Raw genomic sequence first — 26,033 nt, forward strand, 5'->3', positions numbered from 1 at the left:
AATGTCACTATGACTAGAGAACGTTGAGGTTTTTCAAATTTTGTCTATATTATTGTAGCAAAATTGCAAACATATATTCTGGTCCATTTTAAATGTTTCTATCTACTAGAATGGAAGATTCATATTGTCTTTATTTCTTGAACAGGTTGGTGGATGCCTTTGAAGGAAGAATTAGGGCTGCAGTAGAAAGTGCAGTGACATCAAAGCTTATGGAAGGTATCACAAAACTTGATTCCTTCTTGCAGAGCCTGCCCAAGGAAATAGGAATTGATGATACCGTGGCATTAAATTTTACGGTCATGCAAACTCCTGTTGTGGGTCCTACATCTATTAGCATTGGAGTTGAAGGAGTGTTTGTGGACGTGAGACCTTCTGATGTCCTTTTGCTTCCAGTTTACAATGTACAGCCTAGGATCTCATGCAGTGGTCCGTCAAAGATGTTGGAAATTGCATTAAGTCAAGCTGTCCTGAATTCAGCCGCAGTTGTGTACACTAATGTAATATCTTCTTGGTTATTTCTTGATAGAAATTGTATTTTTTTCTCCTTGGAACTAGTAAACTATTTGTTCTCTGTAGTTGTATTGAATTTTGCCAATCCGTGAAAATAATAAAGTCAGATAAGTGCAGTCTTTAAGCCCATGGATAACTTTGCCATTAAGGATGGGGTGCAGATTACTCCCTAAAACTGACATTAAAATTTAAAAACCATCTAATAAAAGTTAAAACCTGTATACTGTAAAGAGATGCCATTAACTAGATTCTTATTTTTCACTCATCAGATTGTGATGGTTTGCTATAGATTTTTAACTGTTCACATTTTGACTTGGTACAGGTATAACCAAAATCATTCAACATTTCCAGTTTGAAGCTATGTATTTTGAGTTATAATTTTATTTTTTGAGGAAAAACTTCTTATTGCACTGAGGGAAGCGAGGTGCATTTTACAGTCTAGGATGAGGGAGATATGTATTATCCGTGCCTAATGGTGACGTGACACATGGCATAAGTCAGAATGATATGATATTTAAAAAAAATTAAAGAAATAACAGCCTAATATGGATGAGATGTGTAACATCCATATGCCTATACATACAAATTATATAAAAAATTCTTAGTGTAAAAGGGAAAATTAAAAAAAAGAATCTGAAGCATTAAGTAATATCTATTTATATACACATGCACTAACATAGATACATTTAAATCAGGATCTTTCAAGCACTGACAGCTTTGTAGCCAATTGCTTTTGGATCCCTCTTGGTGCTTAACAAATCTGGAGTTAAGATGGATCTCTGCTGGTACTCACAAAACTTTTTATGTACAGTGATAAAAGCTATGTACAAAGAAAACTCTACAAAATTGGGCAACTTTTTGAGTGCTAAAACTTCTGAGATAAGATATATGCAAGTACTTTTTGAGCATCATTTGCATCCCGAATCAGTGAAAAACATTTGGCAAGTAATTGAGTGTGTAACCCTTCACACCATATTCTAAGGAACGAGAGATCATAGCTACCACAATTATAAAAAGTCTACTTATATGTAATTCTCCATATTAAATGCATAATGAATCCCTGAATGTAGTACCACAGGTTAATGAAAACAGATGGTGCCTGTTACCGATCAGTTTAGTGGATAAATTTTTGATTCTGTAGCTCTCCCCAGTTTCAGTTTGTTTTGCATAGAGTTCAATGTCCACAGCCCCACATGTTCGTTCATGTTGATAAATAAATTGAATGCAAATTTTAAAAGAAACATTACAGGCTACCACTACTAATTCACTTTTCACTTTTCAGCTGATAAGGAAATTTAGACAAGCATTCACACAATTTTGAGACACTTATTTTTGGTCAAACATTTGTTGATTTGGGGTAGCATCGGATATGCTCTAGCTTCGAAATTTGGTGGAGAGGCTAAGGCCCATGAAATCTCCAATATCCAGAAATGGTTTGGGCAGATTTTAAACAGTTTGAGAGATATTAAAATAATTAATATTTTTAATGGAGTCCCTAAGTCTAAACTTAGGGAAAATAAAATATTAATGTGAATTAATATAAAACTGTGTTAGAAGGGTCCAAAAGTCATGGATCAAGCTAGAGTTAATCTTAGCCATTGATTAGGGAATTAATCTCGGTCGTTGAATTGTCAACGAGAAAAGTATAAGAGGAGGCTTGAGCGTCACTTGGAGAATACACCGAGTTGATCAAGATTTCGATTTCTTAGGGCAGGGTTTGCTGAGGAAGTCGAAAGAGTAATCAGAATTGCAATTGAGGGGTGTGAATACAAAAGAAGAGAGGTAAAGATAGTACCAGGAGGATCAATGCAAAAGACATGAGAGAGGGACGCAGAGCCAGCCAGAGGTTCATGCAGAGGCAGCCAGGAGTTGCGCAGTGCCTCAGAGAGCCAGTGTGGGTGACACAGAGGCTCTAAGGGCTGACGCAGTGCCTCCAGAGGCTGACGCAGGGCGAGCTAGGGTGACGCTGGGCAGACGTTGGGCCAGAGAGGGTTGACGCAGTCCCTAGAGGCTGACGTTGGGGTTTTCGTGGGGCAGATTGGAGCTGGGAGCTGTCGGAGTGTTTATCTGGGGTTTCAGCCGGAACATCTGTCTTCGACTGAGAGGTACTACTGCTGAGATTATTCTCTATTGGGTGAGCCGGTTTTGGCACCCAGATTGTATTCTGAAACTGCTTAATAATTAAAACCCTCAGATAGCTGCATTGGTTTTCCCGCATTGGGTTTTTCCGGGGACATTGGTCCAAAAACAACGGTGTCACTCATGTGCTTGTTTTGTTTCCTTCAGTCGATGATTTGTAATGTGTTGAGCATGTACTTGTATTTATTTTCAGTATTTACATGGTAAATAACTTGTTAATTAATCAGAACATGTAGGCAGCAATAAATCAGAAAAATACATGAAGGGTTTCTAACAGTTAGACTTAGAAATTCCAACAACATAGACCCTGGGAAAACCCACAAGGGGAAAACCAGTTTTAAGGATTTTATTTGCTTCAAATTTTCAGAGAAATTTGTACAGCATTAAATACAGAATATGAGGTACTTATTCTCCCTAGAAATTCGGGCCACAGGTTGACCATTGAGTCCTCAGAATTTGTGTCATAGGCTGACTATACAACCCTAAAATTTGTTATTCTACCTAGAATTTCTTCCTTGATTTCTAAATCTCTGTCAGATTCTCCTGCCTGCAAAATTGTGCTATTGTCTAAGAAGACTCTGCTTTGAAATCCACGTTGTCAGCTCTGATATTAATGCTCTGATTGCCTCAAAATCTGCGCAGAAGACGTGCCTCAAAAACTCGCTAAAGCTGCCTCTTATCTCCTTGTTTTTTGGACTACTGAACTTGCTGAACCTCCTTCACAGCCCAACCTAGGAATTCGAGACAATAAGGTCTTTCTCAAATTGCTGTAGCTGCCTTGATATACATGCCTGTATCTCAGCCTTAAAACTCAGGGCTGAGAATAGTCTTGTCCTTGCTGCCACTTGATTTCTCCTTCAACAAACTAGCTCTCTAAGCCTTCCTTCTCCTCTTGCCCTTCTCCTCTCCTTCACAAATGCACATGAAGAATGAATTGAGCTCACTTTGCCTTTTTCCCTTTTTAGTCTCTCGTAATGATGAGAGAACCCTAACCCTTTGATCTGTGGCTGAGATTATATCTTAGCTCTCATAGATCAATGGTGGAGATCTAATCTTCATTTGACCCCTTTTTTCTTGTCCCCACTTCCTTAAGAGCCTCCTTGTACCTTTTTCCACATAAAGTCACTTTAAAAACATAAAGTGACTTTAATAATGTAAAGTATATAGTACTAAAGTACCTCATAAAATGACTTTTAATTCACATGAATTTAATAACTCATAAAGTCACTTACGATTCACGAAGTAGGTATTTTAATGTGTTTTCCTAGGCTAAATGGCTAAAGCATTAGGAAACATCTCCTTGTACCTTTTCTCAACACTCCCTTTTACCGAGCAAGGTGTTTCTCACCACATCCATCTTATCTCTGAAATACACATGCTTACCCCTTGGCAATGACTTGGTGAGAATGTCCCGTTCCTGCTTCTCAGTGGATATGTACTCAAGCTTGACTGCTCCTCTCTAAACCAAATAATGAATGAAGGGGTACCTGATCTCTATGTGCTTGAATAGTCATGAAATACTGGATTCTCCCTAAGTTGAATGCAACTCTGATTATCACAGTATATCATAGTCAGTCTCAGCTATGTTGCGCGAAACTTCTAGGAATTTGATGTTTCGAGCCTTACCCGTACCCAAAAGTACGAAACTCGACCATCATGTAATCATTTATGAGAGTTAATATAGACTTAGTTTTCCTTCTAAATTGTCATCTATGGGTATTATTCCATTTTTTCTTGCAAGATAATGTGTTATTCGCTTATTTATAAATCTCTTTTTTTATCTATATACATTCAAGATGTTTCGGTCGACGTTTCGACTGATGTTTCCATTTTTGGGAGGTGACTTTTCTAAACGTACCCGTTTCGAAAACTTCGAAACATTTCAGCGCTCTATGCAACTTAGGTCTCAACCTTTGACCAAATAAGCCACACAAAAACTTGCGAAGCCAAATAGCCTCGCAACTGGCCTAATTGGCTGCAATGTACTCAACCTCCGCAAAACTTAGTGCCATTGATCTCTGTTTCTTGCTGAACCACGATACAACTACCGGACCCAACCTGAAACAACATCCATAAGTACTCTTCCAGTCACTAGCACTGCCAACCCAATCTGAGTCTGTACTGTTAGTTACCTATACCAATAGGTTTCATATTTCATGATTGGCAAAGAAAGGTCCAAATATGCTCTGCTTTGGTGATGCAAAGATCCCATATTTCCAAGAGAAAACAATGTGTGTACATAGCTTGAGGTTGACTAAATTTTGATGGATGGTCCAACAGCCTAATCTGGATCATGCCATGTTTCAATTTTCTGTTGTAGAATAGAGAAAAAAGTCTGTCCAAACTGTTTAATCTTGGCAGACCAGTAGCTTAGGTAGAGAATTAAGGTTCCCAACTGCTTAATCTGGGACCTTGGAAGCAATAAGGGTAGTTCTAGATAGAAAATCAAAAGAAAAAGCCAAGAGAAAAGAAAAGGCACATAAGGGTCTGCAAGTCTAAGTGCACCCTCCATGGAGAAACAAAAAATGCTAGGCAAATAGATGGGTAGGCAGATGGGGTTGAAGAAAAGTCATTCCTTACAATTGAATGTGGGCTAACCTATTCACAAAGGAAAATCAATGGTTTGAGAAGGTTCTCTTCTCCATCATGTTGCAACAAAACAAAGGAGCATGTCTAACTTCCCATTTTTCCCCTTTCACATTCATTTACTAACATCCCTTCATCAGTTCAGATTCAGGGAAGAATTTAAGGTTTTATGTTGGTTCTTGCTCCTGTAAAAGCCACATTTCTTGTCTAAAATTCTTTTCATTTTGATCTACTCCCTAATATAAGTTGTTTTCATATATACTCAGTGATATCACTCCTCATTCACTTTTCTCACTCATATTAACCCCTAACTTCTTATTATCTAAATCCCTTATGATTCCCTTCCCCCTACTACTATAACACCATGGTGTATAAATCCCCAGCATTGTATAAATATCCTCACTTTTAGCACTATAGCTAAATAAGTTTGATTGAGGGAGACATTGGTCCACCAGGGACCAGGGCCAACCCTGTCATGGGATTGCTCTAGCCTCTGGTTGGAGTAATAACCTCCCCCCAAGCCTTCACCTCCCCTCTGTTCAGAAATTCCACAAAGAACCCCCTTACCTCTGCTAAAACCCACTAAAAAACCCTCTTTCCTACAGAAAAGCCCGAAAAACCCACAGAAAACCCTTAAACCTAAAGTTCTCCGCCCAAAATATTAAATTGAATATTTTAATGGAGGCGGGACCCCCCCCAACATGCACGATCCGTCGGGAGGCCCGCCAGCCGTCCATCATCTGCCACCCCCGATCCAACGGTGGGCGGGTATTTTAGGATCCGGACCTGCCGACCTTTAGCGTCCGGGGAACGGTGGTTTTCCGCCCCGTACATGGGACGCGTGGCAGGCGGCGGGGTTGTTCGGAGCCCCCCTCCCCGATACCGCCTTTGCCCAAAGGTGGTGCGGGGAAACCGCTTACCACCTTCCCCGTTACCACCTCCCCCTTATGTCATTCAGGCGTCATCATGACGTAGCACCTTCTCCCGCCCCCGCGCTGCGTGGCCCTGCCACCTCATCCGCCCGCCACCGTGTCCGGCCACGCTGGCCTACACCTCAGCAGCCACGTCACCCTCCGTACCCGGGCCCGCCATGACGTCATGCTGACGTCATCGGCGGAAAGGCGCCAATTACTTATTTTTTCCAAATTTGTCGTTAAAAGTCACGGTTTAGGCCGTTTTATGTCATTTTCGAGCGAAAAAGACATAGCCGTTGCCGCTGGTTCACTGCCAAATCGCCTCCGGACCTCCAAATTCAAACTTGCGACCGTGCCAACTCATCAAATCAGCTACATTCAGCCTTCACAGTTCGGCCCGCAGGCTTTCCAGCTCGTTTGCCAGGTATTTCACCGCAGCTTCCCTGTTTTCCCACTGAACATACCAATTTCTATGTGAATTCTCCATAAGAAACATTCAATTGCCAAATTGCACACTGTTTTTCACCAAATTACCATCAAATCCACCTGCATTGTCCTTTGCCCCGGCAATTCACTATTAAAACGTTAATTCACGGTCGAAGGTTACCAGTTCGGCCTCGAACTTGCCCGGCATTGTTCCCTTTTGCCGGGTGTAGACCAGCTGCAGCTTCTTACCAAAGTAATTCACATACCCTCTGCAATTTACCCCTAGCAATTCACAATCCCTGTGAATTTACCAAAAACTGCAGAAACCAGCCTGCCTTTTCACTGTGAAACACATTTTAAACATTGTCTACAGTGAGGCTATCACTTAAGCTCTGAGGAACCTTGCAAACCTTGGCACTCACCTTGTTCAAAATCAGATTATACAATGGCTGCCCCTGCACCCTCAGCCCTCAGTGTAGCTCCATTAAATCCACCAAATAAAGACCTGGAGGCCTTGCCCTTTGCTGACAAGGACTATCTCATTGAAGACTTTGTGGGTAACAGGGACTTCTTGCAGACCTTCAGGCAGTTAAGAGAGGACTACCTGAATGGTCATGATACATATGGGATATGGGAGTCAAACCTGCCATACTACTGTCTCCCCTCTGTAAATGTTTTTCCTGAGATCATTCACCTATGTGCTGGAAACTATGATGTGCAGCAAAGAGCCATTAAGTCTCCATCTGGGAGCATCCTCTTTCACATCAATCCTGAGACTATCAATAAGATGCTCCACTTTGATCAGACTGAGCTGCTGTTCCCCTTTTCCATGAATTATCTGCTGGACACTGGTGCCAAGATGACCAGTGAGGAAATTCAGAAGGTCACCAGGACATTTATGAGACCTGAGTGCCTGCCCACAGGGCCACCTCCCTACCTGGATGTCTTTTTCACTGATGTAGGCAGGCTTTTGCTGGACATGATTGCCTATGTGTTGGGGTACAGAACCAGTGAGCATGTGGATGCAACAATGCTGGTATTGCTATCTGCTTATAGCTCAGGCCAGCCCCCTGCCCGCAAGTACAACTTTGCTAAGTTCATAGCTAACAAGATTCATGATCAGTTGAGCAGAGTGGATAGACAGGGTGTCTTCAAATACTCGGCCTATATCTATCACCTTTTCATGTACTATCAGTCTGAGGCTTTTCCATGCTACATCAAAAAGCTGGATTATAGAGGGGAAAGAAGATCTGTTATCTTCTGGACCTCTGTCTATCACAAAGTCTCAAATTCACCTTACTCCTATTGTGAATTTATTGACCAATCTGTATACCCAGTCTCTTGCCTATTGATGAGGTCCCCTCCTCCCGGAATATCAATTGAGATACAGAAAGCTCTACAGCTTTCCAAAAAATACAAAATAGGTGATTGGTACCTATATGAGAATCATACAGTCATCAGAGTCTATGGCTGTGAGCTCTGTCCATACAGGCTCCCAAAATATGTGCCTATGAGGTTATTTGCCTTGGAGTATTACAGGCAGTTGATTCAGTCCGACCTCACCCACTTCCACAGCTCCAAAAAGAAGGCCCACCTCAAGTTCAAACACCAGTTGGGCCCCTTCATTATGAATAAGAAAGAAGGATGGGAAGATGCAGACCTAATCCTCAAAGATAAATACAAGCTGTCATATAGTTTTCGGTGGGTCCCTTATGACCCTCAAGGCTTCATCACTGCTAGAAGAACCAAATACAGGCTTCTAGGTTATAGGCATTGTCAATACCCACACATTGAAAGATATGCCAACCAGCAAGAATGGCAGCAGGGTACTCTAGTTGAAAAGCTAACTGAAGAAGAGACAATGCTAAAGAATGTAAAGGAGCTTGAAAAAACTATTGACCTAGACTCTGTGCAGCAGGTACCTTTCAAACGGCCTTATTCAGCAGGAGAAGGGACCTCGGCCTCAAGGACTGCACCAGTCGTACAGGCACCCTCTACAGCAGCACCAGGTACTGACAAAGGCAAAGGAATAATGGGTGCAGAAGAAGAAACAGTAAAAGAAAAGCCTGCCCCTTCAAATGAGCAGCAGCAAGAGCCCCAACAAGGGCAGCAAACAGAACAGCAACAAGAGCAGACTGCCCCTCCACAAACGGAGCTACCAGCAGCTCCAGCAATGCAAACTCCACCTCCACAGACTGAGCCATTGACTGCTCCAATTTTGCAGACCCCAGCACATGAGGAGAGGGGTACGAAAAGAGCCAGAGAAGAGTCCACCCCTGCTAGTGGATCATCCCAGCAACCCCAGACCAAGAGGCCAAGAGCTGACTCCCCGGAGGTAGAAGACATCACTGAAGAATTCCTTGACAGTTCAAGGAAAAACAGGGAGGGCAGCCAGCACACAGGGACAAGCTCCTTTCAGCAGGAGCAAGGATTGCAACTTGGTTTGGAGGTGTCTTCCTCCTCCCAACAGTGCAAGAAGCCCAAGAGCACTAAGGCTTCTTTCAAACAAATAAAGGCTCAGAATGATCTGCTGAGGGCAGAGGTCTACAAACAATTCATAGATGCAACACCAGCCCAGCAAGAAAGGCTAATGTCTGTGTATGACATTAAAGAGGAAAAAATCATCCTCAGTCACTTTAAGCCTACAATACCGCAGCCTAAGTCAGCTGCAGATTTTGTGAAGACAAGGGTGGAAGTCATGGCCAAAGACATCCATCCCATGGACCAAATTGAACTCCACAAGCAAGCTGGAGAGATGGTTTATGCAACCTTGGTGGAGAGGGCAACCATGGCCCATGAGCTAAAGGAGTCCCTGCAAAATACCAACACACAGTTGGATTTTGAGAGAATGTCCTCCCTGGAAAAAGACAATAGAATATAGTCACTTGAGGACATCATTATTGATCTAGGACATGATCCTAGTGATCCAAAGGGTGTAAAGGCCCTTCTGAAGAAGAAAGAAGATGACCTAAATGCGTTAAAGAAGAGGTTAAAGCTGCTGCCCACAGAGCACCCTCAAACGGCAGAGCTACAAAAGGAAAAACAGGTGGATGACCAACTGGACCTCATAATGCAGCTAAACCAGAGGGTCCTAGATTTGGAGAAAGAGCTGGAAGGAGCATTACAAGATAAACAAGGTGAATCCACATCCCAAGCTCCTCCAACTACTTCAACAACAACAACAACTACAGGGGCAGCAGTGGCCCCCACAACAGAAGCAGCAGGAACAACAACAGCTCCAGATGCCAGCACAAGTGTAGAAGAATTGACTAAGGCCATCAAGGAAATGGAGCTCCAGGCAAATGAGATAAAGAAGGCCAAGGAAAAATTGGCAGAACTGGATGCCAAGTATGACAAATCAAAAGTAACTGTAGCAGAGCAGGGCAGAGAAATAAAGGCCCTAAAAGACAAGATAAAGGCCTTAGAGAAGGAGCTGAATCTAGAGACTGCCATGGCCGACATAAAAAGGATTCTATGGGCCAAAATTGGCCAATCCATCAGTCAACAATGGAGATCAATCAAAACAATACATGAGCAGATGGACTTGATGGTCCAAGCACAAGCAGAAATCCATAAGGCCAAAACATTACTGGGAGACAGACCTGAACAGGCCAACAGGATGATAGACTTCCTGAACAGGCAAGAAAAGGAGGAACTAGCAGCCATAGGCATTGCCAACAGAACAGAGGCTGTCCTCACTGCCAAGAAGGTACTAACTCTCAGGAATTATGTTCAAACAGTGGAGAGGAAGTGCTATGAGATACAGGGTGATGTGGAGGAATATAAACTCAAGATGGCAGTGCTGCAAGCAAAGGGCCTGCCCAGCCTCCTAAGCGGAGCAGGAAGATTGATCTCCCGAGATCAATTTGCCAACAGAATGGCAACTGTCATTGAAAATCAGATTACTGCATCTGGCAGTACATCTGAGCAAACAGGGCCTCCTACAGGACAGAGCTTATATGACAAACTTGAAGGCCTGTTCTTTATTGAAAATGAGGTAAATCATCTTTTTGAAACTCCTCCTAACTTTTATAGATATACAGAGGCCGATGAGACTTTAATAAAAATTCGGAGACATCAAATGCCTAAGGAGGATTGGTGGCAAGCAATGCTTCAGATTTTGCCACGGTAGCCTCAGTTGTTCGGCCACTGCCAGCTCCAGGTCACTACAAAACAAACAGCATGACAAAGACAACATTAAAGGCAGCTGAAAGGTGACTCAGCACATGGACAATGACAGCTAGCCTAAGGGATAAGACAATACGCAAATTTTGACAGCGTATCCTCAGCCGACTCCAACAGCCGCCAAACCAACTGCTTCTGACTATTTTTGACAGCTAAGGCACCAAAGAGTTATTTCAGCATTAACTCTCTCAGCTACAATGCTCCAGGAGTTGGCATAACTTAAATGAGCCATTAACTCATTCTCTGATATTTTTCTTATGTAAATTTTGTATAAATACCCCCCTTGGCAACGCATTAGGGGTTGGTGATTTTGACTCTAAGGCAAATCTATTGTATACTCTCAGTTTATCTAATACAAAGGGCTGGACCAGCTCAGTGATTTCCTGAAATACTTGATGTCTGGATGATGCTATGAGTGCTGATGCAGAATTCCTGTGCTGCCTGATGAAATAACAAGTTTTCCTCAATCTCTGTTCTTGTCTTCTTATGTTTATTAAATCATACTCATGTTATACTAGACTAGCAGTAGAGAAAAAGAATAGTGCAGGATTTGTCTTTTTACACCTTGCACTCAATTTTTACTGCTGTACATGTTTGTCTTCAGAATTAACCATGGACATGAATTCTTAATTGCTCATGTTTCTATTAATTCTATAGGTATGAATGTTATCTAGAAATTCTTCATTGCTTCCAGAATAATATTCTCACTGTCTTTCTTTAGCAGTTTATTGTAAGATTCTTAACTGCCTTGCATAAACTGGATACACCACACTCAATCACTATTACGAATATTGTTTCTCAGACACTAATCTGGCTCTGCAGCTTCACTACAGTATCACACAGCACATCAAGGAAACTAAAGGACCACTGACTCCATGCCCAATGGACTAAGACATGCTAGTAAGTACCTATATATATTAACTGGAATCATCACCAAACACATTTCAAAAACAAAACCTTGAACATCATAGCTAGCCTAAAATACTATCAGAACAGAGACAAATCATAAAGAGAGAGCCCTCTCTGATTACAGTTTGGCTAGAAACTGTAACCCAAAGATTGGTTAGTGGTTACCCCGGCCGTATTCCCTTGGGAGTCATAGGGAACAACCTGGGTGATAACATGTACCACCTGTCAATCTGACTCCATCCCCCTGAATATAGTCCAATCCATAGTCCACTATGCCATGTAGGTACCATAATACATTTTTCACAGCCACCTAGTGCACTTATGGGCTCCATCATAAACGGACTCAATGTGTTGACAATCAAACAGATATCCGGCCTAGCGTTGACCACATACATCAACGAACCGACCAATTGATGATACATTGTGGGGTTCACCAACTTGAAATTTGAAGCATGCAACTTCTTCCAGTTGGTGATCATCGGAGTAGCCATAGGCCTGCAATCCTCCATACGAAATCTCCTTAGTATGCCACTTGCATATCTGCCCTGGCCCACAAAGATTTGCCCATCCTCTTGCCAAACCTCCAACCCCAGAAAGTAGTGCATCAATCTCATATCGGTCATGTCAAACACTAAAGCAAAGTCCCTCTTGCAGTGTTGGATGAGTCTCTCATCTCCTATAATAAACAAATCATCCACATACAAAACTAGAATAATTGGATCCTCACCAACCATAATGAAATATAGGTTTGGATCTGCGTCACTCTTATGGAAACCCATCTACTGCAAGTAAGTATCAATCCTCTCCTCCCATGCTCTCGACGGTTGCTTCAGTCTATATAAGGCTTTCTTAAGCCTACACACGAGACCCTCTCCCATGCACCTCAAAGCCCTGTGGTTGCTCAATGTACACCTCCTCTTGTATTACCCCATTGAGAAAGGTGGTCTTCACATCCATCTGTTGAATCTTCCAACCCATCTCAGCTGCTATGGAGATCACTTCTCTAATAGAGGTATAACGAGCAACTGGTGCGAAGGTCTCCTCATAGTCAACTCCCTATACATGTGAGAACCCTCGTGTTGTTGAAGAATCTAGGGCAAAGTAGTGTTGTGATGATTCTTCGTTACTTGACAACAATTTGTGGTGTCTTTTTACTTTTCTTGTTTAGCTTATGCTTCTTTTTCTTCTTATTAGTGCATATGTGTGTACTTCATCAAACTGCTACCAAAACAAAATAACAAGAACACAAAGTTTGGCTCTCTGCTAGGGACAAAACCTCTCCACTCTTGAGAGGAAAACCCTTTGTAAGTTTTCTCTTATTAAAGCTTCTTATTTGAACAACTGCCAAACCCTAGACCCTTGACTATAAGATCCTCCAAGTACAAGTCAAATCCTTCCTCTTTCTGCACTATAAATTTTGGCACATGGTCCTCTTTCTTCTGGCATTCTGCTCCTCAACACTTTGTCCTTCTGCTGCTTAGGCCTCTTTTCTTCTTAGGAGAACCCTAGAATATTAGGGCTTCTTTGCTTTGCTATAAAGAGAACCTTCTTTACTGTCCTTAGGAGACCTTGTATACTTATTCGCATATCAGAATGAGCCCTCTAATTGTACTGCCTTCACATGCTATCAAATTGCAAAATTTCACTTGCTGTAAATGTGGACAAAACCCTAAAACAATCCCTTTAACCTCGCTGATCTTTCCTTTCTCCTTTGCTGGTTGGGGTGGCCTTATGGTCCTTGTTTCTTAACCCAAAACCAAGATATTTGTCACTGTGATTTACTATTGCAATGACCGCAGGGAGCCTCCTGTATCTTCACACATGTGGCTGCAGAAACCCTAGAAAGCTGTCTTCTTATCCTGGCTGTTCTGTCTCCTTATCACGCTGCCCTTGTAACCCTTTTCCTTGGCTTATCTTCGACCTTCCTCATCCTCTTTCTTGCTTGCAGATTTCAGAGTGAAGTTTTTTTCAAATGAGGAGTGGACAACCTCTATAAATGGAGGTCTATCCCTCCTCTTTTAGGCCAACTTGACTGTTCATAAGGTTGACTCGACAGTTTGCTCTATAATTCAATTTATTCATTGTTTTGCTGCTTGTAGACTTCGTTGATGCTAGGAGAGGATTTGAGTATGCTTGGAGGTGTTCCCATGACCTTGTATGATGTCATACATGATGTAACATGCCCTCAAAGGGTCTTATCATAATTACATTTTGACTTTGACTCTCTAGAAGCACTTCAAAATGTGCTTGACCTATTTTCAATGAGCAAGAAACTCATTGACAAATAATACAAAAATAATTTATCTTTTTCTTGAATAAGTACAAATATCAAAATTACATTTATGAAGACCTAGCCTAGTTACATTTCCTTCAACACTTCCTCTTAACTAGGGAGGTATTCATACAACATTACAAGGTGTTTGGAAATTTTCAATCTTGAAGAATTCACATAAGAGAAACCAGATTTGCAATCCATCTGTTATAGCATCATATCCATTAGCATTGTCATAGTGCAAGGCCTTGATTAACAACTCCATCTATTTACTAGACCATGAGCTACAATGCTGGTGAGACCAATGATTTATAAACACCTTCATCATTGTCTCTCAAGGTACATACCCACCTGGGTGTTCTCTTGGTATGACCTTCTAGGACTATTCTTATCTTGGGTTCCCAACCCTTAAAAAATATCAATCCTCTTGCCTACTCATGTCTTAGATGCCCTACACATCCTCAAAGAGTATCGGATGCTAGATGATTACCTAATCCTCCCATTCTTTCTTCCCAAATGAAGATAAGAATGTTGTGTCTATCTTGTGTCTACATTTCCATTCATGGCCTTCATCTAGACTTACTGCTGTTAGTCCTGGTCTAGTGCATGACCCATGAAATGGAAAACACAATTGTCACTCCTTTGTGATCAAGGGTGATTCAAAAACTCCCTCTTGTTCAGGGACTTGTCAGAGCTACCTCTTAACTGGGGACTCTTTCCTTCATCAACAACTTCTTCGTGGGTCCTTTAGTTGCTTGATCTCCTTCCTTTCTTGATGTCATGAAGTCTTTGATCGAAATTCTTCTAGGTAGGGCACCACCCATTGATCACTTTCTTTCTGGGTTTGTCATGTCATTGCTTCGTGGAAAGTGACTATCGGGTTTTTCTTGTCATCTTGGCTACTCCTTTGTCATCTTGTCCATGCTTTAGAATACTCTCCTCATGGATGCTTCATAGTACTTGCTAGGTTACATGCTTTGACCTAGTAGCCCATTATGACTTCATCCTGATATTGCTTCAACATTGCTTTTTCTTTTGTTGGATGGCTTCTTCATCACGACATCTCTGTAGAGTAGAATCAGTTATCTGCACCTTTTGTATCTCCAAGGCCTTCATAGGTGTCAAGGGTCCTTTCTTTATCAGAGTTGTCTTGCCTTCTTTCGGGAGATATATTCAAGGCTTTTGTCAGATAGTGATTCTCGGTGATCATGGTGTTCTTCGCATGCTTGATCTCTTTTCTTCATTTGCTTCTCCTCAGATAGATAGGTCAACCATCTAATGCTTTTTGTGAGAGCATTCCTTCATTGTTTGCTTTCTGGACTTGTCAGCATTTCTTCTTGCTTCTTAGTTAGCAATCTTATGCTCCTTATGTGAGCATATTATTTTGTTGACCTTCATCACATTGTAGTGCATGCCTTTAAGCATGTCCTTGGTGAAAGAGATTCTTTCATGCTTGATCATGTTATAGAACTATACCCATGACTCAATAGTATACAAATGATAACATGACTTAAACTTTGATGCATTCATACCAGTGTTGCACGAAGCGCCCCCCCCGGTTCCAAGCCCCGAAGCGCGTCCCGTACGGAAGCGCCTAGGAAGCTTGGCCGGAAGCGGCGCTTCCGAATTCGGAAGCGCCGCTTCGGCTTTTTTAGCCGCTTCCTGGAAATTTGGAAGCGTTGTACGGAAGCGCCGAAGCGCGCTTCGTACGACGCTTCGGGCGTCGGAAGCGTGGCGCTTCGGAGGAGGAAGCGTACGCTTCCGTACGCTTCCCAGACGCTTCTGTACGCTTCCAGAAAAGCTTCCGGAAAAGCGTTTAGAAAATCGTTTTTTTTCAATTTTTTTTTAAATTTTAGGTGAGTTTGCTTGTTGGGGGTGGGTCCACCTTGGGTTAGGGTGATGAATGAAGGCAAAAAAAATATAAATATAGCAGATGCTCCCTCATGGTAATGTTAAATTCTTAAAGTAAAAGTGACATTCTCCTTTATTTTTCATTTTCATCCTTTTACTTAAATTTTTAACATTACCATGAAATGACTCAGGATGTTTGAGAGTGGTTCCAGCCTCATTGGACTTCATATGGAGAAAATAGAATTTCATATCCTATTCAAAATTCAGCAGACTTAACAGTTTTCAGGTATTCAGGATCAATGGGATTGTGGCATTTCATTAGATTATATCAAGTATGAAGGTATGCGATTAGCATTTAATCAAGAGCACCAAGCCCTATATGTACCCTGGTGTTGGTGGTGTTAATTGTTGAACTCCTTTGTCACGCGGCACACCCTTAGCAAAAAATTACCTTTCAATCAAGTCAAAATCATCGATCAAACATGTTAAGCTTTTTCTACCATATTTTAAGTCTTGAATTAGGTAGTTTGATCAAAATTGGGCAATGTTGACTAATATTCCTAGACAATCGAGGTAGAGGCAAAGGCTAGACAAGAGGAGAAGAATCTAGATTCTAGATCATTAATGTACAGTGGATGTTATATCTATCTTGATTTATGCAAAAATATGCATGTTTTCATGTCTTCTACAATTAATTTGGTATTTGGGATGTTTGTTTTGAGTATAAATGCAAAAAAAATAAAAATATATATATATATATATATATATATATATAGCAGACGCTTCCGCGGACGCTTCGCTTCCTAGATTTTTGGAAAATGACGCTTCGGCGTCCCCGCTTCCAAAAAACGCTTCCGCTTCGTGCAACATTGATTCATACCTCATCTTGATTCTCCTTTGATCATCCTTGCTTCATTTGATTGACCTTGGTGTGGCCCTTCTTGCTTCATCTTAGCTTCCCTGCATATCATCCCTTTTCTTGAATCACATGAATGGGATTCCCAATGAGACATCTGCCTTGGTTCATGAACCTTCTCTTGAAGATTCCGTCATAGGATCTTAAAGATCCTTGCCTTGCAAATGTTTCCTTTCTTTTGATGAAGTAGGTCTTCTAATATTCTTATCATGATCAATTTTCTTTCGTCATGTATGAGGTCGTATACTAGGTATGCTTCTTCTACATGAATAGCTTGAGCTATATCTACCGTGCTCCTATATTCTAGAAGATATTTCTACTTATGCATTTTTGTTCTTCTCATAAGTGTTACATCTACATGAGTGTCTAGGACTCTATGTACATCATGCTGCTAGATTCTAGAGGGTGTTTCTAGCAATGCAATTTTAATTTATTCCTACATGCTCCTATTCTACTCAAAACTTTGAAAGAAGTCTAGAAGTAAAGAGTCTGACCTAGTCATAGTAGAGATTCAGAGGATCTTCTTTCTTTTGCTTCTTTCTTTCTTCTTTCACATCTTGAGTCAAGTGAGCTTCTTCCCTCTTCCTTTTGTTGTTTTTGTCCTTATTAATCTTAGGGCAATTCTTTTTGTAGTGTCTATATTCTTGGCATCTAAAACATTGGATCTTGGGCATGTCTTTGTTGTTTGTTCTTCATATACCAAAGTTGCCAAATTTACCCTTTTTTTTGGCCATGGTAGCAAATGCTTGCTCCTTTGATCCCACATCTTCTTTTGCCTCAAGTTTGGTTTCCTTTATTCTGCATAAAGACCACATTTCATTGAGAGTGGTTGCTTCCTTCTTGGCATATATGTTAGATGTGAAGTTTCCCTACTCCTCAGGTAGAGCATTGAGAACTACATTTGTCATCTCTCTATTAGACATGACTTCCCCAAGCTCTTGAAGTTGATCTCTCATTTCAGAGATTTTGCATGAAGTAGGGAGCTATTCCTTCCTTTGTTATCTTCATCTTGTATAATTTATTCCTCAAAGATATTACTTCTCCGGTTGTGGATACCAGAAATAGCTCTACTACTTTATCGTAAATTTCTTTTGATGTCTCAAACTTGGAGACATAAGGAATGCGAGTCTTTGATTGATTATATCAGAATCCTTTGAGTTCTTGTCTCATCCTTATTGTACTTGGCTAAAGCTTGAGTCTGCGCCTTAGTAGGGATAGTGATATTCCCTTTGACATGCTCTAGGACTTCATTCTCCTTGAGTAGTAGATCAGTCCTCTTCTTCCATGCAAGAAAGTTATTGGTACCTACCAATTTATTGCTTTCCTTGCAAAAAGACATTGATGTATATTCAGAAGGGGACATGTACTTACTTGATAGATTTTGAGATGTAATGGAATTGCTTCCTCCTTGAAGGTTTGATGGCTTGTCTTCCCTGGATCTTGAAACACTTGCTTGATGATGACTTGTAGCTTGATGTAGGTCCTGCTTCAATCTGTTCTTCTTTGTAGGTGCCTTTATGTAAGGCTCTTCTTCTAGCTTTGTAGACCTCCTTGATGGATGATGGATTGTAGACCCTTCTTGTCCTTGAAGTGATTGAGACTTCTAGGCTTGATGCTTCAACTTTGTAGATGCTTCCCCTTGATGAGTGTTCTTGAGTTGCCCTTTCCTTGATGTGTCACCTAACCTTTGATACCATGTTGAAGAATCTAGGGCAAAGTAGTGTTGTGATGATTCTTCGTTACTTGATAACAATTTGTGGAGTCTTTTTACTTTTCTTGTTTAGCTTATGCTTCTCTTCTTCTTCTTATTAGTGCATATGTGTGTACTTCATCAAATTGCTACCAAAACAAAATAACAAGAACACAAAGTTTGGCTTTCTGCCAGGGACAAAACCTCTCCACTCTTGAGAGGAAAACCCTTTGTAAGTTTTCTCTTATTGAAGTTTTTTATTTGAACAACTGCCAAATCCTAGACCCTTGATTATATGTTAAAATTGGCAACTAAGGCCAAACTCCATGTGCCATTGATATTTTTCTTGGATTCCTCTCGTCGAGAGGTGTAGGATTGATTTAATGATCATTCGATTCTGACAAGTATTTATGGAGATATGAATTTATTTGTAATTACTTGACAAATTGTCAAGGTCGACTAGCAGCTAAATGTGTGGCACACATGTTCAACATCTCATATGAATACAAGATAGGTGGAGGCATTTTTTCACCATCTCATCTCATCTTATCTTCTTCTCTCTCACTCTCCTTACTTGATTGGGTTAACAAGGAGCAGCTATCGTGGGAGAAGAAGGACGCAGCAAGGAGGCAAGGAAGACGCAGCAAGGAGGAGGACACAGGTCTGTTCTGCGTTGACTTTCGTTGACCTGGGTGCAGCAAGCAAGGGAGGATTGCATTGATCAATGAGGGAGGCATTTTCACTGCGGCCTAGTGTGGGGAGTCTCCCTCAAGCAAGTCGCAATCCTCATCTGCCATCCGTGGACTTGATTTGACTCACTAAGTGACCAGCGCTGACTAGTTAGCGTTGATTGCAGGGCTGCCAAGACGTTGACCAGTTTTGACCATTTCTTTTGGGTTGTTTTGGGCTTTCCTTCATTGCTGTTGAAGGCTGAGTTGACTAAGGTTGACTCAAGGTCATTTGTGGACCATTTGATCTACTTTGCAAGTGTTGGTTAGGGCTTCTATTACTGCTGTCATAAAAATTACAGATCTTACAATTGTACTATTTCTCTCTCTGCTGAACTATTGAAGATTAAAGAAGAATTGATCAAAGTGTTTCCCTGCATTAGGGTTTGTCCTTGGCTAGTCGCCACATCTTGTGTCTCTTTTCTTGGCTTGTTTTTTGTCGATCTATTAATGTTCTATCTGCATTTTACTCTATGTTTATGTGATTGCTAAACAGTGGCTAATAAGAAGAAATTGAAGTAAACTGCACTAAGCATAAAACATACCATAAATTAATATTATAGGATCCTCCAAGCACAAGTCAAATCCTTCCTCTTTCTGCACTATAAATTCTGGCACATGGTCCTCTGTCTTCCGGCATTCTGCTCCTCAACACTTTGTCCTTCTTCTGCTGCTTAGGCTTCTTTTCTTCTTAGGAGAACCCTAGAATATTAGGGCTTCTTTACTTTGCTATAAAGAGAACCTTCTTTGCTGTCCTTAGGAGACCTTGTATACTTAGTCACATATCAGAATGAGGCCTCTAACTGTGCTGCCTTCACCTGTTGTCAAATCGCAAAATTTCACTTGTTGTACATGTGGACAGAACCCTAAAATAGTCCCTTTAGCCTCGCTGATCTTTCCTTTCTTCTTCGCTGGTTGGGGAGGCCTTATGGTCCTTGTTTCTTAGCCCAAAACCAAGATATTTGTCATTGTGATTTACTGTTGCAATGACCGCAGGGAGCCTCCTGTATCTTCGCATGTGTGGCTGCAGAAACCCTAGAAAACTGTCTTCTTATCCTCGCTGTTCTGTCTCCTTATCACACTGCCCTTGTAACCCTTTTTCCTTGGCTTATCTTCGTCCTTCCTCGTCCTCTTTCTTGCTTGCAGATTTCAGAGTGAAGTTTTTTTTCAAATGAGGAGTAGACAACCTCTATAAATGGAGGTCTATCCTTCCTCTTTTAGGCCGACTTGACTGTTCATAAGGACGACTCGACAGTTTGCTCTATAATTCAATTTTATTCATTGTTTTGCTGCTTGTAGAGTTCGTTGATGCTAGGAGAGGATTTGAGTATGCTTGGAGGTGTTCCCATGACCTTGTATGATGTCATACATGATGTAACATGCCCTCAAAAGGTCTTATCATAATTACATTTTGACTTTGACTCTCTAGAAGCACTTCAAAATGTGCTTGACCTATTTTCAATGAGCAAGAGACTCATTGACAAAATACAAAAATAATTTATCTTTTTCTTGAATAAGTACAAATATCAAAATTACATTTATGAAGATCTAGCCTAGTTACATTTCCTTCAACACTTCCTCTTAACTAGGGAGGTATTCATACAACATTACAAGGTGTTTGGCAATTTTCAATCTTGAAGAATTCACATAAGAGAAACCAGATTTGCAATCCATCTATTATAGCATCATATCCATTAGCATTGTTATAGTGCAAGGCCTTGATTAACAACTCCATCTATTTACTAGACCATGAGCTACAATGCTGGTGAGACCAATGATTTATAAACACCTTCCTCATTGTCTCTCAAGGTACATACCCACTTGGGTGTTATTTGGGTATGAACTAGGACTATTCTTATCTTGGGTTCCCAACCCTAAAAAAATATCGGTCCTCTTGCCTACTCTTGTATTAGATGCCCTACACATCCTCAAAGAATATCGGATGCTAGATGATTACCTAATCCTCCCATTCTTTCTTCCCAAATGAAGAAAAGAATGTTGTGTCTATCTTGTGTCTACATTTCCATTCATGGCCTTCATCTAAACTTACGACTGTTAGTCCTGGTCTAGTGCATGACCCATGAAATGGAAAACACAATTGTTACTCCTTTGTAATCAGGGGTGATTCAAAAACTCCCTCTTGATCAGGGACTTGTCAGAGCTCCCTCTTAACTGGGGACTCTTTCCTTCATCAACAACTTCTTCATGGGTCCTTTAGTTGCTTTATCTCCTTCCTTTCTTGATGTCATGAAGTCTTCGATCGAACTTATTCTAGGTAGGGCGCCATCCATTGATCACTTTCCTTCTTGGTCTGTCATGTCATTGCTTCGTGGAAAGTGACTATTGGGTTTCTCTTGTCATCTTGGCTACTCCTTTGTCATCTTGTCCATGCTTTAGAATACTCTCCTCATGGATGCTTCATAGTACTTGCTAGGTTACATGCTTTGACCTAATAGCCCATTATGACTTCAACCTGATATTGCTTCAACATTGCTTTTTCTTTTGTTGGATGGCTTCTTCATCACGACATGTCTGTAGAGTAGAATCAATTATCTGCACCTTTTGTATCTCCAAGGCCTTAATAGATGTCAAGGGTCCTTTCTTTATCAGAGTTGTCTTGCCTTCTTTTGGGAGATATATTCAAGGCCTTTTTTAGATAGTGATTCTCGGTGATCATGATGTTCTTCACATGCTTGATCTCTTTTCTTCATTTGCTTCTCCTCAGATAGATAGGTTAATCATCTAATGCTTCTTGTGAGAGCATTCCTTCATTGTTTGCTTTGTGGACTTGTCAGCATTTCTTCTTGCTTTTTAGTTAGCAATCTTATGCTGCTTATGTGAGCATATTCTTTTGTTGACCTTCATCGTATTGTAGTACATGCCTTCGAGCATGTCCTTGATGAAAGAGATTCTTTCATGCTTGATCATGTTATGGAACTATACCCATGACTCAATAATATACAAATGATAACATGACTTGAACTTTGATGCGTACATACCTCATCTTGATTCTCCTTTGATCATGTCATTACTTCATGGAAAGTGACTATTGGGTTTCTCTTGTCATCTTGGCTACTCCTTTGTCATCTTGTCCATGCTTTAGAATACTTTCATCATGGATGCTTCATAGTACTTGCTAGGTTACATGCTTTGACCTAATAGCCCATTATGACTTCAACCTGATATTGCTTCAACATTGATTTTTCTTTTGTTGGATGGCTTCTTCATCACGACATGTCTGTAGAGTAGAATCAATTATCTGCACCTTTTGCTACCTTCACCTGCTACCAAATCTGCAAAAGTTCACTTGCTGTACATGTGGATAGAACCCTAAAACAATCCCTTTAACTTTGTTGATCTTTCCTTTCTCCTTCATTGGTTGGGGAGGCTTTATGGTCCTTGTTTCTTAACCCAAAACCAAGATATTTGTCATTGTGATTTACCGCTGCAATGACCGCAAGGAGCCTCCTATATCTTTGGATGTGTGGCTGCAGAAACCCTAGAAAACCATCTTCTTATCTTGGTTGTTCTGTCTCCTTATCATGCTACCCTTGTAACCCTTTTCCTTGGCTTATCTTCGACCTTCCTTGTCCTCTTTCTTGCTTGCAAATTTCAGGGTGAAGTTTTTTTCAGAAGAGCAGTGGAGATCCTCTATAAACAGAGGCTTGTCCCTCCTCTTTTAGGCCGACTTGATTGTTCATATGACCAACTTGACAATTTGCTCTATAATTCAATTTTATTCATTGTTTTACTGCTTGTAGACTTCGTTGATGCTAGTAGAGGCTTTGACTATGCTTGGAGGTGTTCCCATGACCTTGTATGGTTTCATACATGATGTAACATGCCATCGAAGGGTCTTATCATAATTACATTTTGACTTTGACTCTCTAGAAGCACTTCAAAATGTGCTTGACAAATAATACAAAAATAATTTCTCTTTTTCTTGAATAAGTACAAATATCAAAATTACATTTATGAAGACCTAGCCTAGTTACATTTCCTTCAACAACATAGGCAAAAGACAGTAAATACAGATAGAACATAAAACATATGCAAAAGACAAGCCAAGACAAGAGGACACCAGATTTGGCGGATGCCGGGGAAAAACCCCAATGTGGGGAAAACCCTTCGATCAAATCTTCTTATTATTATTCAATAGTTCAGTAGAGAGAGAGAGAGTACAAAAGTCAAATAGACTAGCCCAATACAAAGTCAAATCAACCTTGTCAAATTTTGCAGTCAACTGCAGTCAACCTTCAGCCGTAAACAGAAAGTCAACGTTGGTCAATAGTCTGAAATTATTAGTTCTGTTTTGGCCCAGAAAAATAGTCCTCCTAGCCGCACATGTGTGAGAGAGAGAGAAGATCCCAAGCTATACGAACCAATCTATTGAAGAGAGAGAAGAATGATTGAGTGAATGAATGTCCAAATGAAGATAGAGGTCTCTTTTATTTATACACTTTATTGTGGGTGAAGAGACACATCTATTGAGCTTCTTGAGCCTACATTAAGCTGAGCTGACCTGAACAATTTGTACATGTGAGAGAATAAATTCGAAATCACACTTCTGCTTGTCTGAATGAGATGATCTTTACATCAAACATGGATCTCTCAAAAAGAGGAATCCAATGCAATAATCATCTCCATCATGTGAGCTGTCCCAAGGTGGACTGTGGCCCTAATTTCCAATTTTAACACTCCCTTTCAACTAGAGAGAATTCTACTTGCCAATCCATCTGTTATCATCATGCCATCATGTCGTCATGTACCATCTCTATCATCATTTCTCTGCTTTATTGAACCATGAAGTAATAATGAAGAATAAGTGATCGAGAGTGAATCACAAGACCTTACCACTCTCCACTGACAAAAGTCAGTCCTTGATCCTAGATCAAGTTGTTGAACACCATGCATCCTAGTCATAGGGAGTATGACAGTACACGATGCGTCCATCGGTAGTGTTATGGTTCCTAACCAGTTTTCCCAACTCATTGGTCAGATGAGAGGTACTTCCCATGAGTCCTGGATTCCATGGGTAGGATGTACGCTGGGGCATCGACAGGAGAAGCTGAACCACTCATCCTATGCATATGTCAATTGTAGGGGAAGGTGAATCACTCACTCTACACACATGTCAACCATCATGGGGTATCACAGGGAAGGTGAACTACTCACCCTATGGTCGCTCATAGCTCTAAGAAGTACCCCAACGCCTAGGAGCTTCCAGAGCTCATTGTCCAACTCATGTGGGACCCTCATAAGAGGGTCTTTCCACGACTCCAAGTCTCTCTTGGAAGGTTAAGAATTGATCTTCCATAAGGGCTTCGTGAGAATGTCTGCGACCTGCTCATCTGTCCTGATGTGTTGGAACCTTATTCCTCCTTGTTGTACCATATATCGGATAAAGTGGTACCTGATATCAATGTGCTTGGAGCAGTCGTGGAAAACATTATTCTTTGAAAGGTGAATCCCACTCTGGTTGTCGTAGAAGATCATGGTGGTATCCAGCACATGCTCAAATAGCTCACTGAAGAGCTTCCTCAACCAAACAGCTTCACAACAGGCCATACTCACAACAATGTATTCAACCTCGGCGGTGCTTAAAGCAACTGATTTCTGCTTCCTGCTCATCCAAGATATTGAAGCAGACCCCAAAGAGAAGCAACACCCAGACGTGCTCTTACGATCCACCACACTGCCAACCCAGTTAGCATCAGTATATCAAGGTAGCCTCAAATTCTCGACAGTGTATCTCAGTCCGTAATGGATTGTGCCTTGGAGATATCTCAAGAGATTCTTAGCAGCAATCCAATGAATGTGATGAGGCTCGACCATCAATTGACTCAACGTGTTTACAACGAAGCATATGTCCGGACGAGAGTTTACCAAGAACATCAGGGCCCCCATTGTTGTTGATACTCGGAAGGGGTCGCTAATCCGAGCCTAGTAGCACTTCCACATAGCTTCTTGAAGTTGAGTTCCATCGGAGTAGACATGGACTTGCAATCCACCATCCCACATCTCTCAAGTAGCTTCACAACTTGAGAAAGGAAAATCTCACCTGGCTTTTGCCAGACCTCCAGCCCTAGGAAATAGTGCATCAGTGCTAGGTCCTTCATCTCGAATTCGAAAACCAAATTCCTCTTGCATTGATAAATGAAAGTGTCATTACTTGTCAGAAAGAGATCATCCCCATAAAGGACCAGAATGAGAGGCATGTCTTTTTAAACCTTGAAGTATAGGTTTGGGTGAACTCCACTCCTAGTAAAACCCAACTTCATAAGATAGCTGTCTATCCTCTCATACCAAGCCCTAAGGGCTTGTTTCAACCCATAGAGGGCTTTTTTCAATCTGCATACATGTGTCTTACGATATTGAACTTCGAACCCCTCAGGTTGTTCTACATGGACTTCCTCCTTAAGCGAGCCATGCAAGAAAGTAGTTTTGACATCCATTTGGTGTAGGCTCCATCCTTGAGAGGCAACAAGGGCTATGATCGAATGGATAGTGGTATATTGGGCAATCGATGCAAATATCTCATCATAGTCCACTCCTTCCTTTTGAGAGAAGCCTCGAGCAACGACCCTGGCCTTGAACTTTTCAACGCCCCCATCAACCCCTTGTTTGATTTTGTAAAGCCATTTTGAAGTGACCACTGACTTGTCTTTGGGTCTAGGAACCACATCCTAGACACCATTCTTCATGATCGACTCATATTCCTCGTTCATCGCATCCTTCCAAACTTGGTGCTTCATAGATTCTTCGAATCTACATGGGTCATATTGAACTATGGTAATCATAGCAGCTAAGCACCCTTGGTACTTGTTCGACTTCTTGTTTTCACGAAATGTCCCCCTTGGTGCAACATGTCTCTCAGCATCTTCAAGAGTATCTTTGAGCCACAAAG

At 41.1% G+C, this 26,033-nt stretch overlaps 1 protein-coding gene across 1 annotated transcript in view; it reads left to right on the forward strand.

Annotated features, from left to right (window-relative positions):
• LOC149266304 (lipid-binding serum glycoprotein family protein) overlaps nucleotides 1–26,033 on the forward strand; it is a 209,913-nt gene that overhangs the window by 70,019 nt on the left and 113,861 nt on the right. The window contains exon 3 of the mRNA XM_089430226.1: nucleotides 146–497. Coding sequence (XP_089286352.1) covers nucleotides 146–497 — 352 coding nt within the window. The remainder of the gene's footprint in view (nucleotides 1–145; nucleotides 498–26,033) is intronic.

This window comes from Pinus tabuliformis, chromosome 6, assembly GCF_031772625.1.
Source record: "Pinus tabuliformis cultivar Carrire ecotype Pingquan chromosome 6, CPIR1, whole genome shotgun sequence".
Taxonomy (NCBI): Eukaryota; Viridiplantae; Streptophyta; class Pinopsida; order Pinales; family Pinaceae; genus Pinus; species Pinus tabuliformis.